Source organism: Temnothorax nylanderi, unplaced genomic scaffold, assembly GCF_030848795.1.
Source record: "Temnothorax nylanderi isolate EJ_2023f unplaced genomic scaffold, tnyl_v1.0 TNYL_tig0123_pilon, whole genome shotgun sequence".
In the NCBI taxonomy this organism is placed as follows: domain Eukaryota; kingdom Metazoa; phylum Arthropoda; class Insecta; order Hymenoptera; family Formicidae; genus Temnothorax; species Temnothorax nylanderi.
The window spans coordinates 78,661-92,408 of record NW_027249185.1 but is presented as its reverse complement, the minus strand read 5'-3'; the positions used below and the strand labels follow the sequence as shown (position 1 = coordinate 92,408).

The following is a 13,748-nucleotide window of genomic DNA, read 5'->3' as shown; positions in this document are numbered from 1 at the left end:
ACTTGGAAAAGTATCGTAGACAGTCGGAGCTATTAACTATACGCCAATAGAGCGGCAGCAATGCCAAACATACCCGATGTGTACCGATGACGGAAATCGAATTTTAATCCTTAAAGGCTACTAGGTCCATATATGGATCTAAAAATTTATATTTTTGGGTAATTTAATATTAATTATTGGCAATTTTTCTAATTGTGTTATATTCTTCAGTCTTTTCTCCCCCTATTTCATATATAATTTCTTTAAATTTGATTGATTAAACCCAGAGTTATACGCGATCAAGGTTGCGAGGTTCATATATAGACAGCGTGCTGAGATTTGAAGTGTAGCCTTTAAGGGTATAGCCTCAAGTGGTTGAGTTTTGAAGTGTAACCTTTAAGGGTTGATCCAACGAAATTCGCACGTGCGAACAAGTTCCATCTTCGAAAAAAGACAAAAGGGACTTACGTTGATTACTTGACAGGTTTGGTGGAAGATGCGGCGGAGCGTGCGGATGGTGTTGCGCAGCATGCGGATGTCCACCATTCACGACGTGATGCTGCGACGCTTCGTTCGCAGCTACCGCCATTTGGGCGATGGAGATCGGCAACGGCATCGGATTCTGCGGCAGCGAATTGTGCTGATTGCGTGTCACTAGATTGTCGTTGTTACCGTAATTGTAATTGTTCCTGCGGCTCTCACGACGATTCGTCTCGATCGCTGTCTGGAGCTGTTCTTGGGTCGACAGCGCTTCCTTATCTCTCTCGTATGGATACAGATACTTCATATACCTATCAGCGAATTATTCACGTTAAGTGTATGTCTTTTCACAGGGCAATGGAATCTAAGAACTACAATGCGTTTGAATGTTCATAAGCATCGTATAATAAGAATTTAAAAACGTTTTTCACAGATACAAGATGCGTTCTTCGGCCCAGACAGGGACATAAGACGTCTTATGTCCCGATTTTGGACATGCATGCTGTCTGGGAGAGTTTATTTTAAATGAAATTAATCTACAACTTTATAGACGTAAAAGTCGTAAAATAATTAATTCTAGATCATCCTATTAAGATAAATTTCATTCATATTTTTTCCCCAAAAAGGTATAATGGGTTTTCCCCAAACGATGAATGGATATAATTAGCTCGAGCTCCTAAAAAGAGACGGAGAGACAGTTGGACGTCGTGGCCTCAAGTTAATCAACACCGATTCTCGCCAGATGAATGCTGTCGCGAGCAGATTTCGTTCGGGCCGGGCCGTATTTTCGTATTTTCTCCTCTATCTCACATACATATCGCCGAGGAAAGATAGCCGGTTGCCGGAATGATGGATGCGCCGACCGCGGCGGGGCGAGGCGAGGCAGCGCGGCGCGACGCGACGCGACACGACGCCAACGTTCCGTCGTCCACACAAAGCGCGTTGCGCGCGCGGAGTTATTTTCACGAGCGCACACCCCTAGCATCGCGCTCGTGTAATTCATATTAGCCCGCACTTATAATGTGTCGGCGTTCATCCATCCCTCTTCTACCGGCCTGGCCGCGCGCGCGCATTTTCGCGTTCCTTCTCTCTTTTCCATTCCCCGCGCGACTTCCCACTTCTTCGTCGCGCGTTCGACCGCGCGGGATAAGCGGGATGCCTCGCGCCGCGGCCGTCGTCTCCACCGAATCCCGCCGACGAATCTCTATTTAGAAACTCCCCCTCGTCCTTTCCCGTCTCCCTCGCGCGGGGAGACGAGACATCGCGAACGGCAGATAAATCTTCGTCGCCGCGCTGGATATGCCCGGTATTATATAAACGAATATATATCGTGCCAACGGTTCCAGGTTGTCACAACTCGCCCCGCGAGGTGTCCCCGGCTCGTGAGGGATCGCACGGGGGATCCGAGACGTAGACGACACGTCGGCTAAGACGATGCACCTGTACGTCACGCCTCCGACTCGTCACCCTAACGTTCTTTTATCTCCTCGTTGTCGACAGGGAACGCGTAATAACACGCTTGCAGGCCCGCGCGACATCTCTGCTCTCTCCATCAGGAGGTTTTATTTGTCGGATTTTATCAGCTAATATACTAAAGACGGTAATCCGTCTTTAATTGGACTTTAACGCGGCTTTGATAGGCGGATCAATTACCCAGATAACACGCATGTCCCAAATCGGGACATAAGACGTCTTAAAGATGTCTTAATAATGTCTTTAAGACGTCTTATGTCTCGATCTGGGACATTGCGTTCTGGGTACAGAGATATTCATTAAGCGAAACGCAGAAAGGCGGAGAAACGTATGCAACACGACTGAACGATGTAAATATGCGCGAATAGTCGATTCGCTATCAAAAGCGGGTATCTCGCACGGCGCGGATAGCTCTATCGAGCACGATGATCTTGACGAGACGCGCGTAAAAGTCACGACGCTCTTAGTCATTGCCGCAGATTTCACGCTCGGATGACTCCACCGTCGGCTGAGACTTATTGTATGCGAATTACACGGCGGGCCCCGGGCATTATGTTCCTGTATAGGCAAAGATCGGGGTCCCGGATGAGAAACTTCACGATCTACTTACTGAGTTCGCAAAGTAAACGCGGCGGAAGTGATGCTCGCTGGCAGCTTGAGACCTTTGATGATTTCCTGCCACAGCTTCTTGTTGATTACCTCGACCAATCCACCTCGCTGTACCACCAACTTGTAAAGCTCGAACAGATCCAATACGGATTTTGCCATGATAGGAAGTCGGCTGATGGGCGTTCCTGTAAAACAAAAATAATTTTCAATTTACATATACATGTTTAATATCGAAACTTTGGAATAAAGACTTCAATTTGCGCAACACGTGAAATGCATTAAATACATAAAAATTGTACAATGTTTTATTTTTCTGCAATGTGATCCTCTCAACGATAAAATTGTCTTGGTATTATAATACATATTATATGGATATAGTTAGTCCATGAAATACGTTCTTTGTGAAACGTGTCCGAAGAAAAACGACGATATTAACGAATGGAAATGTACAGAGATTTCACGGGAGATTTAAATATATCAAGAGAATTCCCAAGACCACCTCGGGATTTCGCAAAATCAATGAACAGCTAACGTAGTCAGACTATAGGTGACGCAAACCATCCTTTACCCATTGCGTGATCAACCGAGGCAGATTTCGCGATCGTCTTAAAGTACGACTAGCGTAAAACCGCTCGGATTTTACGAGGTTTGTCCAGAGATATCCAGCGTGGGGCGTTAACAAGAGCAATAACGAATTCGCAACAATCACGCGAGTGCCGCAGTCTTTTACGATCTTCCTTAGGGTGCATCGCGTCGGATATAAGAAATAAAGAGCGCGGAGAGAAAGAGAGAAGAGAAGTATAGCGGATTAAGGGTAGAAAACGAATGCGCGGAGTCGAAAATTCGATAAGGTATCGAAACGGTTGTATTAAAAGTTATCGATTGGCTGCTTCGCGGGCAGTTCTTTTATGAGCTCCCGCGCGATAAAACGACGATGCAAATAACACTCGTATTCGCGAATTCTGACAGAAATTGGCAACAAGTTCTGCTTTTGTCCGTAATATTTGTCCGATATAATGGTACTCTTAGGGCCGGTTTCACCATCTCCGATTAGTTTAATCGGCCGATTAAGTGCCAACCATGATTGGTCAATCTGCTTAACGACATATGCGATTGGTCAGTTCTAAATAATCGGCCGATACTAACCGGAGATGGTGAAAAAAACCGGCCCTTACACTGTTAAATTTGTAGTGTCAAATTATAAATTATATTCAATTTGAGTTATTTTTAATCATTTCTATAGAGGTCGCCACTGATCCTACTCAATATGTCGTTAATTTAATTAAACCAACGGAGTTAAAATAACACTGTTTTGTGTTAAAATAACAAATTTCGACATACATGATGGTCAAAAATAACAAAATGCTATTTAACTGAAGGTATTGGCTTATAAATTTCATCCTTTAATATTTAACGGTGTATATCCAATGTTAAAAATTAATTGAGCCGTTTTAGAGAAAGACGCGCCTTTGTGGAATATAACGTAGCGGTGCTACGCGCTCGGAATTATACAACGCCACACGTGAAAGCCACACGTTGACACGTAATATCGCGAGTAATATTCCTCTCGTCTCGACGACATTCAGACAGATACGAAGAAATTCTTCGGCTAATTCGTGCGCGTATTACCGCGCCGCCTACTATGGTAGCCAGGCCATCGAATTTTACGAGGTTGCCCGAGCCACGACTTAACGGAGTGTTAACAAGAGCAGCAGTCGAGCCGCTCGCGACTATCGTGCGCTTAAACTACGTAAACGTAAACGCATACCTTTACGAGCTTTCGAGTTGGCGCAATCTGAGGTTTAGAGTCGCGCATAAGTGCGCGCCCGAGAGCGACGTGTCTGAAATGACCGAACGATTGAAAATCTTTCACGAAACAGCTAGAACCTGGGGAGTAATGCCCCGAAACGTTAAAAGCGCATTTTATCTGCCGCGGAGATAAAAATATAAATATATAATTTCCAACTTCGGTCGTTATTATATTTAATACGCCCTTGCGTCATCAAGCGCATCGGTAATTCAATCTTTTATACATCTTTTTTATATACGTTTGATTTTTATATCTCGTCGTAGGCGAGGCTCGACTCCGAGGCTCGAAATTCCCCGATGACTCCTTCGCCGCCGCGCGGTGGTCGCCACTTTCCACGGAGCCGACGAATTTTACGAGTTTGTCCAGAGGCTCGAGTTAACGGGGCGTTAACAAGGGCAATACTCGCGACTATCGCGCGTGCGAAGCCCGCTTTTGCGGCTCTTTACGAGCTCGCGAACGATTCTGTACGAGATGCCTCGGTACACGTTTACCACGAACGCGCGCGCAGACAAACACAGACGCAAGATACGGACAATGAGAAGGAGAAGCGCGGGTTCGCGGCTCTCGGCCTCGGCTCGGCGTAGCGCGGCTTGGCGCGGCGCGGCGCGGCGCGGCGCCGTATCGCAGGATCGTTTATCCGCCATCGAGGACGATGAAGGGGGCTGCCGCCATTTCTGACCGACGAGAGGAGGCAATAAAACCGCGCTCCTCCGGGTAGGGGAACCAGCAATTTCGGGCTATCGAGCGTGCTCCCTTCGGGTTTATTATTGGCCCTGCAATTATTGTTGATATACGCGCAACCCGGCAACCCGCGCTTAATGTTCCTATGTAGGGCGCGGCGATAAAAGCTGCGCAACATGGCGACCGATAGAGCCAGTCCCTCTCGTCCCTTGTGTATCGCGCGAGGCTCCTCCGGTGAAAATGCAATCGATGGCGGCGGCGATGCGTCGAGTAGCGATAACCTATGCGAGCTAGAATGCTTCGTGAAATTCTTCTTGATACAATATTCTGATGAAGAACGTGTCCTCGATGAAGGGAGCTTCCTCGAGATCCCAGACAGCATGCATGTTTAAAAGACATCGTAAAGACATCTTTAAGATAACTTTTAGACATATATGTGTCTAAAAGACATTTTAAAGACGTCTTTACGGCGTCTTTTAGACATACGTGCTGTCTGGGATGAACCATAAAGTTCAAGATTAAATAATTTCTCAATGAGCGATTAAACTAAAAGAATAAAGTAAAAAAAGAAACGTATCAAAATCATGTTGCTCCACCTTATATCGAATCTTCATAAAATCGTAAAGAGGCAGAAGAGGATTCGTGAAGTTGCGTTTATCCTTCTTACGCGATATAATATTCCTCGACACGAGATTGACGAGAAAGGGAAGGACGATACAAAACAGCGGGAGTGAATGCTCAGGAAGATAAAATAGCGAGGGAAAGAGAGAAAGAGTAAGAGAGGGGAATAAGAGAAAGGAAGAGGGACGGACAAAGAGAGAAAAGAAGAGAAAGAGCGAGAAAGAGAGAAAGAGAGACAGAGAGGAGGAAGGGAACGTTTCAGGATGCGATTACGACTTTTCTTGGTAGGGCGTCCAATCAGCAGTTATTTTTATAACGGCCGCCGTCGCGCCGTGCCGCGCCATACCGCGGACTCGTCCAAGTAGTGGTGGCGAAGTAGCACCGCGACGAGCAACAGTGGCCATCGCACGTTGGCTTTCAACGAGCCAAAGTAGCCATTCGCTTCGCGTACAGGCGTTACGCGGTATCGTCGGGCGTTCCTCGTGGAAAAAAAAGCGTGCGAGAGATTTTATGATAAAAATCACGCACACCCAGCGCGTAACATCCGATCAACCTTCGTTCCCCGCAGACGACAGCGACAAGATTATTGTATTTTCTGCGGTATCACGATAGAATCAAACGAAGGCGCATTGGACAAACGTCGCTCGGGACCAAGACCGCTTGTTTTAGCTTCAAACGACAAAGCGGTGAAATTACGAGCTATAAAACTAAGATAATTTTCTTAGGAAACTCAAGTGCCACCGTTCGGTTTCGATATAATGTTTCTTTTAGGAGAGAGAGGAGAGGAGACACGAGACCGAGCCGAGAAATCCCACGGGCGAATGCGCGCGTCTTGGTACCATATTTGTCGAGTATACCCTCGCGAAGGTGTAGTGGGGGTAATTGACATACGAAACAAAATGTTTCGTTTTATGGGTTATTGCGAGGGGCGAACAGGCGCGGCGGGGTCGAGGGAGTGTCCGATCTAATAACGATCGGCTACGTCGGAGGCCTTTATTAACACACGCATACACCTCGTCCCCTGCCAATGTGCCGGCCGCTTCCCTCCACCTCCTTCCCGTACTTAAAGGGGGTTTTAGACGCGCGAAATGGCTTTTCCCGGAATCTCGCGTAACGGCCCCGGAGAATCTATCGAATAATAAGCCGTCGACGGGATATACCCCTGTGAGATCGCGCGCGCCTCTTTTGCCAGTCACTTTCCCGTCGAGGTTAAGGGTTAATCTTAAGTTCCAACCCGTGCGACCCTTTCTTTTCCTAAGCGCATTAAAAAATATTTTTTGATGAAGATTAAGGAACCTATGTCGATGGATACGTATATCCTTCGATTATCCCCTGATCAAAGCTTTTCAAATTTTTCGAAATTTTCGAAGGTGGACGCGGTACCTTTGTACCGCGAGTGCTTTACCATCTAATTTGAGGTTTCGCTGTCATGCGTGTCGTCTTGCCGTCTACGGCTTGGCAATCAAATAATAATCCGTCCGATCCAGCAAGATATCTTTTTTGTAAAAGCTACCTGTGCCTATGAACATCCGCCGCATCCCGTTTCTGAAAAGAATAAGGATTCGACCTTCGACGACGTAGAGGTCGAGAAATGAAATGCAAAACCCGGCGCGAGAACAGGGGAGGTCAAGAAGGGGCGAAGGAGAAGGAGGGACAATTTCTGGAGACGGGAGAGCCTCGCGCGAGTTAACTTTGTTAGCGCTTGGCATTATCAGACCGGCAAAAGAGATTGGCATTGCGAGGAATAGCTGGGAGGGGGTGGAGTTTCATATGAAATACACGTGACATTTACTGCCTTCACCGGCTGGGCCCCTGCAAAGACGCAAACGCATTATAAATAGATCTCCTCCCTGTTTACCCCTCTCTCTCTCTCTCTCTCTCTCTCTCTCTCTCTCTCTCTCTCTCTCTCTCTCTCTCTCTTCACCCTTCTTTTTTCTCCGCATCACTCGAGTTCTCACTCCGGCTCTCCGGTCGAGAGGCTCGAAGATTAAGAAAGGTTCCCGGGAGGAAGAGAGGGAGCACGGTACGGCCGCAGCCGCCGCGCCGCATAGACCGCTACAATCTGGTTTATAATCTTGTTAGGATTTCGCGGAAATATTGGCGTAATTTACGATCCGTCTTAGTGAAGTTAACTGTCGGAGAGTGTGCCGCAATGAAACGATGAAGGCGTACGAAGGGTTGCGCTCAACGGCTGCGCTTTTGTAGCAATGCTTACGGATCTCGTCGTTGCGTTTCTCCGTGTCCCTTCCTTCCTCTCCCTCCCCACCCTACCTCCTTCCGTCTCCACCCTCCCCTTTCCTATTTCTTCTTCTCTTCAATCGTCTTTTAGCCGTATATTCTCTTCTTTCCGATTATTCATCCCTCAAAGTTCCCTCGCGAGAGTGTCGTGCCAGCCGGTTTTGCATTCGAGAGCTTCGAGACGCGTCGCAATTTGAATACGCGCGACAGTCGTCAACTCGACACAAACGCGTGAGAGACACGTAAACAAGTCGCAAATTATCAACGGCAAACTTTCATAGATGCGCCTTCTCCAGAGGATGCTGCGCGGAGCGACACGTTGTGTTTCTCCGCGCGTTAGAAACGCGATACATCATGCCGGCCACAAATGCAACACCGTCGGTGGCGGGTTCCGCTATCGAGGCATCGAAATCTCTACGAGGATCCACCGTTAACGATGAGCCCCCAAGAGCCACTTGTTGCTCGACGAATCAAATAATTGTATTTCCGTCAGCCGACGAGTTATCCACGGGGCGTCGACTGAGTTACGGGTGTGGAACAAAATAGAGAGGCGCTTCGTGGGTGGTATCGCTGGTGCCTCTCCCAGTGTCTCCTCCTCGTCGAGCGACATAATCCGAGAAAACAAGATGGATCGAATGTAGAATATTCGAGATCAGCGGCGGATTATCTATCCGCTAGCTACATCAGACGCATAAGAAAGTATGTATATGTATAAACATATGTAAGCTTAAACGCAGCGAAAAATCGACATTTTTGCTGCTTTTCACCTTCTTGCATTTGCAGAAAAAAAGAATCGACATTTTTGCTGGTTTTGATCTTCTTGCATTTGCAGGAAAAAAGAATCAACAGATTTGTGCCACGCCTCCCTTCAAAATTCTGAATAGCTAACAAAAGCCTCTAAAAGATGTCCCAAAAACATTTAAAAAACGTCTACAGAATTTCAGACGTTCTTTAGACGTCTTCCAAACGTCCCCAGGACGTCCCTTAGAAACTTTTGTTAGTTGAGGCGCCTTCTTATTAGTTTTTCCACGTTTATTTATTTTACATTACCGCTTTTTTCCTCCAAGAACCCGTGGACGATGACGATCGCGGTCTGGGTGGGCCTCGGAGTAACGATGAGATTCGCGGTACACGCATGTGTATCGGGGTTGCGTGACGACAATAAAATCTCCAAATAATATCGCGAGCGATAAAGTGCGCTCGCTTGCGGCGTCGGCTCTACGGCTTCTTTGATAGACTTTACGACAAGCTCCGATTTGCACGCTTGCCCCGCCGAGGTACCATGTGTACGATTCGGTTGCTCAAACGAAGCCGACTTTTTAAGTCGGCCGAGGGGGGATTTAAACGCGACATTCTCTCTCTCTCGAACACGTCGTTCGACACGATGCTCTTTGCGACGAGGTAATGTCAGGTGTTTCGCGTGCCAGATGTCTGTATCTTTCTTCCGTTTTTTCTCTTTTTCATTGTCATCTATTACGCCTGCAAATTCGGGTACGATTTTCGCGTATTAAGCTTGATAAACGTGCGTTTACGTTCGAAGTCGGTCACGCCGTAATTAGAATCCAAGTACAGGGACGCGCGACGTCAGACAGACATATTGTCTTTTACGAGAGATCCTGTCTCTTCGTGGAACACGTCGGTTGTGCTCTACGGTCGTGCTCTTCGTTCAGGCCGTTCCGCCGGGCGTTCTCATAGCGGAGACGACCACGAAGAAGACAGCAACGACGACGAGTCTGTCGTCGTTCCTTTGCTCGCGCATGGCTACTCCCACATATACACGCTCACGTGGGCTAGTCGAGATTACCGCCGAGGCACTTGCCAACAATGTGGCGAAGCTTTGATGTGACGTAAAATGGCGCGTTAACCGGCGCGCCGTATCTCTACGGCCGGTCGCGCACATACGGCTTTATTTCGCCACGAGGAGGGCGAGGAGGGCGGCAGCGATCGCCTTTCCGATCGGAAAGTCGCCGCCGCTATCGCGTCGCGACTTATAGAAGCCGCGGATGGCGGGACGCGCCTGAGAAGCGCCAAGTTGGCAAATTATCTCGTCGAGACGTCAACCTCTCGTCGAGGGGTCGCGTATAAAGCGATAAATCACCACATAAAACGTCTCTCACCTAACGACGATCGCGCATCGGGGCAAAGGAATGCCGGTCGTAAATTAAGACCCCGAGAGTATTCGAGGAGCCGTGTAGTGAAAAATCGATATGAAAGACAAACTTGATTCCGTCGTGACGAGGAAAAGATCGGACGCTCGGGATGACAGTTGGACGCGTCTCTGAAAACTCGAGCACTTTCGCGCGTTCCTAGGGTATGGAGATAGGTATCGTAATAACGCGAAATCACGCTGGAATGAGCTGTCGCGAATGGCCGTAAAAGAATTTAACGACCGACGATGCACGGCGCGCGTTATTATTCCCGTAACATTTAACGCGGAATAATTATCGAATCTTCCGCGAACGCGTACCGTCTCGCCGCTATTCTCGGGGTTATAAAACGGCCATCCAAAGTGCGAAATCTACGCTACGTTATTGTCCGATGCCAGATATAAATCAACCTATATCGAGCCGGCGAAAATAACTTTCGATTCGTACTTGTCATTCTGCCAGAATAAGAGTTTACGTCCGTCGTGCACCACGTCCGTCACGACCCAAATCCCCTCGGCTTCCACGGCGCGGGGACTTTAGCCGCGCGGCCATTGCGACTATTGCGAGATGCGAATTCGTCAGGGGTCGTAAACTCGCTGATACGCCTTTGGGCTTTAACGACGTTAATCGCATCGGGATAAATCGTCATAAGTGGTAATGAAGTTTGTTCGTTAAAACGTCTTGGATTACGCTCGCGGTGGACGCGGCTCCGAATCGTTAAACTGCGTTCTGATGAGCTTACGATTTGAATGGTTAGACGGAAATTAACGTAGAAAGAACAATTTATATAAGTCAGTCTTCAGGTTTCTACGTAATATGCCGGATCGATAGCGAAATATCTATATCGCATCCTAGTTAGCAAAAGTTTCGTCTCGGGGACGTTTGGGAGATGTCTGAAGGACGTCTAAAGTCTTTTAGATGTTTTTGGGAGGCTCTTGCCTAGCTGGGATATTTCGCACTTTCGTTTCGTCGAGTCGGAGGTATTTCGTCGACGACAAGTCACTTTACGCGGACGTACGTTGTCGAAGAAGTCGTCCGCGTGAATTTTCACTTCTGCCTCGGTCATGACTCAGAATGACTGACAATGCAATTTTGCGGAAAATTATTCGCCGACCGGTGATCTCCGTCGCGCATTTTACACATTCGTCGGCCGTCATCGTTCACTCGGTGACGGCCTTTTCGTCGCGTGGCTCGGCGCGTCGGTCTCGACGCGAGGTCTCATATAAATCCGTAATAAAGATCGGCGCGTGTTCGGGATCGCTGAAAACTTAACCACGGCCACCTGGCCGCAGACACGTGTAGGCGTGTAGAAGCCCGCGTAGGACGCGGCCAGGCTTTCTTTCACGAGGGAAACGAAGGGCCCCGATCGTGCGCGCGTGGTGCACAAAGCCGAAGAGGTTTCGCGGCTCCTTTCAGAGTCGCGCGAGCAAGAGGGACGAGGCGAGGAAAGGTCGTCCGATGGCACACACACACACACACACACACAAAGAGAGAAAGAGAGAGAGGGAGAGAGGGGAGGAGACTAGGGAGGAAGCTGTGTGAGCGAGCGAGAGATGGTGGAAAGGGAGAGTGGCGATGCATCACGAACCCCCAGAGCGATTGGCGCTGTTGTGAAATATTAATAAGCAAATTAGTTCAGACTTAGTGGCCCGCCAATACCGAGGCGGCAGGATGGAAATGGCCGTCGGCCGTCTATAACAGTCGTATTTTACTTCCCACGCTACAGCATCGCGCGCCGCGCGCCGCCCGCAGAATGCGATATCCGTTCCTCGGCTCGTCCTTCTTCCGCTCGGATCATCTTATCCTTCTCCCGCTTTCGCTGTTCCACCACCCCACTCTCCATTTCCCCCTTTTCATGCGTTACACGCTCTTACGTTATGTCGCATGTGATCGGAGATATCGTTCAACGAATAACGTTTATGATGCGACTCGGTGCTCGATGCGTCTAATAATGCATATACCCGCATGACTATGCTGTTCCCATAAAAAATCGTTACCTTCATCGGAGCGTGAAAATAAACGTACCCAGACCCGTCGAGGGACTCTCGCGCTAAATGCCGACAAGCGACAACGTCGGTTATCCTTTCTTCAATTTAATCGGTAGACCCCGAGCAAATCTGCTGAAAACTTGGATCCGCGAAATAAAGCGACTTTTCAGTTTCTCCCGATAATTAATGATTTTGCAAAAACAGCGCTCTGATTCGATCTAATCGGAGGGGCGAGGGGTTCGAAGCTACGTGAGCCAAGAGTCGGAGCGAGCGCGAAAGATATAGTGGAATCTCCATAAATCAATCTTTACGTTCTGGGGTAGACAATAATTTCAACTGCGAGCGATGCCGACAGATACCCACGGACCGGGAAGTCGAAGCTCGTGCCTCTCCGTCCGTTGGTAAACGAAGGCTGACTCTTGGGACAAGAATTCGACAATTACGTCACGAGAACGTAACGGATGATCGCCCGGGGAACGCCCGGCGTCGGGACGTCTAGAATGTGCGAACGTCATCCTGCTAAATGCTTTTCGTTCGACCGTTCGTTCGCTCGCTCGCTCGCTCGCTCGTTCATTCGGGGCCGTCCGCGTATGGCTCGCGTGCGCACTATCTATAGCACTGAAACGTGCCGGAGAGCAGCCGGCGGCTCCCTCTCGGCTCTCGGATGCTGGAAGCCATCCGGTCACCTGTCTGCTACTGGAAAATGTAGGTCGAACTCTCGCGCGCGCTCGCGCGAGTGAATAACTAATTGGACAGGTGTAACGTTCCCGTGTTACTAACCATAACTGTCACGTAGACACGCGCGGTAGAAATTCAATTATCCACGACGGTCAAAGGTCAAGCGGATTCGAATTCCTGCGTCCGTGATGCCGATTTTTCCGCGTGCGGGCGAAGCGTCACGAGCGCTCAATTTCAATTTTTCGACACCTACCTCATCTCGGACGGCGTATAAATAACAACTTATTAAAGTGTAATTTGATTTTCTTACACGAGCGATTGGAAGGCATTTTTTAAAACGAGAAATCTCCCTCGAAATCAATTAGAGAGAAATGCGAAAATTCGTGGAATCTCTCTCATGATCCATAGAGTCTTAGGCTACCGGTTTCGGGATGCACGCTCTCTGTCGAGGTCCGCTTCGAATACCATCGAATCCACATTATAATAATTAATGTCTGAAGAGTTTCGGGTTTCTGCTGCACGAAAGCGTCATTTTTGCGTAGCCTAGCTGCAACGGGCCGCAGGGCATCAATCAGCGCGGGGGTACATCATTATTCTGGGATTCCAAATAATTAGTGATGATTGCTCGCCTCTTTAGAGAGCTACGATTAAATTTATCACGAAACTTCTGCGAAGAGCAAGGCTGGCCCACGTCGCACTAGCGACGTCTTGATAATACATACACAAATGTATAACTATACACTGAAAAAAAATCTGGTTGAATTAATTGAACGTCTGGTGGAAAATGAACAAACCAGATTCTAGTAGATTCAACCAGTACCTATTTTCTGGTGAAAAATGAACGAACTAGATTTTCTTTTCAGTGTACGTATTTTATTTACACACACACACACACACACGAACACACGCGCAAACGCGCGCACACACACACACACACACACACACACACACACACACATTATATATATATATTCATTTACTGTATATGTGAGGATTAAAATGCAATTTGTATATGTATTTGTACACATATTTGTACAGATACAT

At 48.0% G+C, this 13,748-nt stretch overlaps 1 protein-coding gene across 1 annotated transcript in view; it reads right to left on the bottom strand.

The window, feature by feature from the left end:
* Positions 1–13,748, bottom strand: part of Retn (retained) — a gene marked incomplete at its 5' end in the record, with an annotated part of 74,490 nt that overhangs the window by 7,341 nt on the left and 53,401 nt on the right. Inside the window, 2 exons of the mRNA XM_071713357.1 lie at positions 448–770; positions 2,543–2,726. Coding sequence (XP_071569458.1) covers positions 448–770; positions 2,543–2,726 — 507 coding nt within the window. The remainder of the gene's footprint in view (positions 1–447; positions 771–2,542; positions 2,727–13,748) is intronic.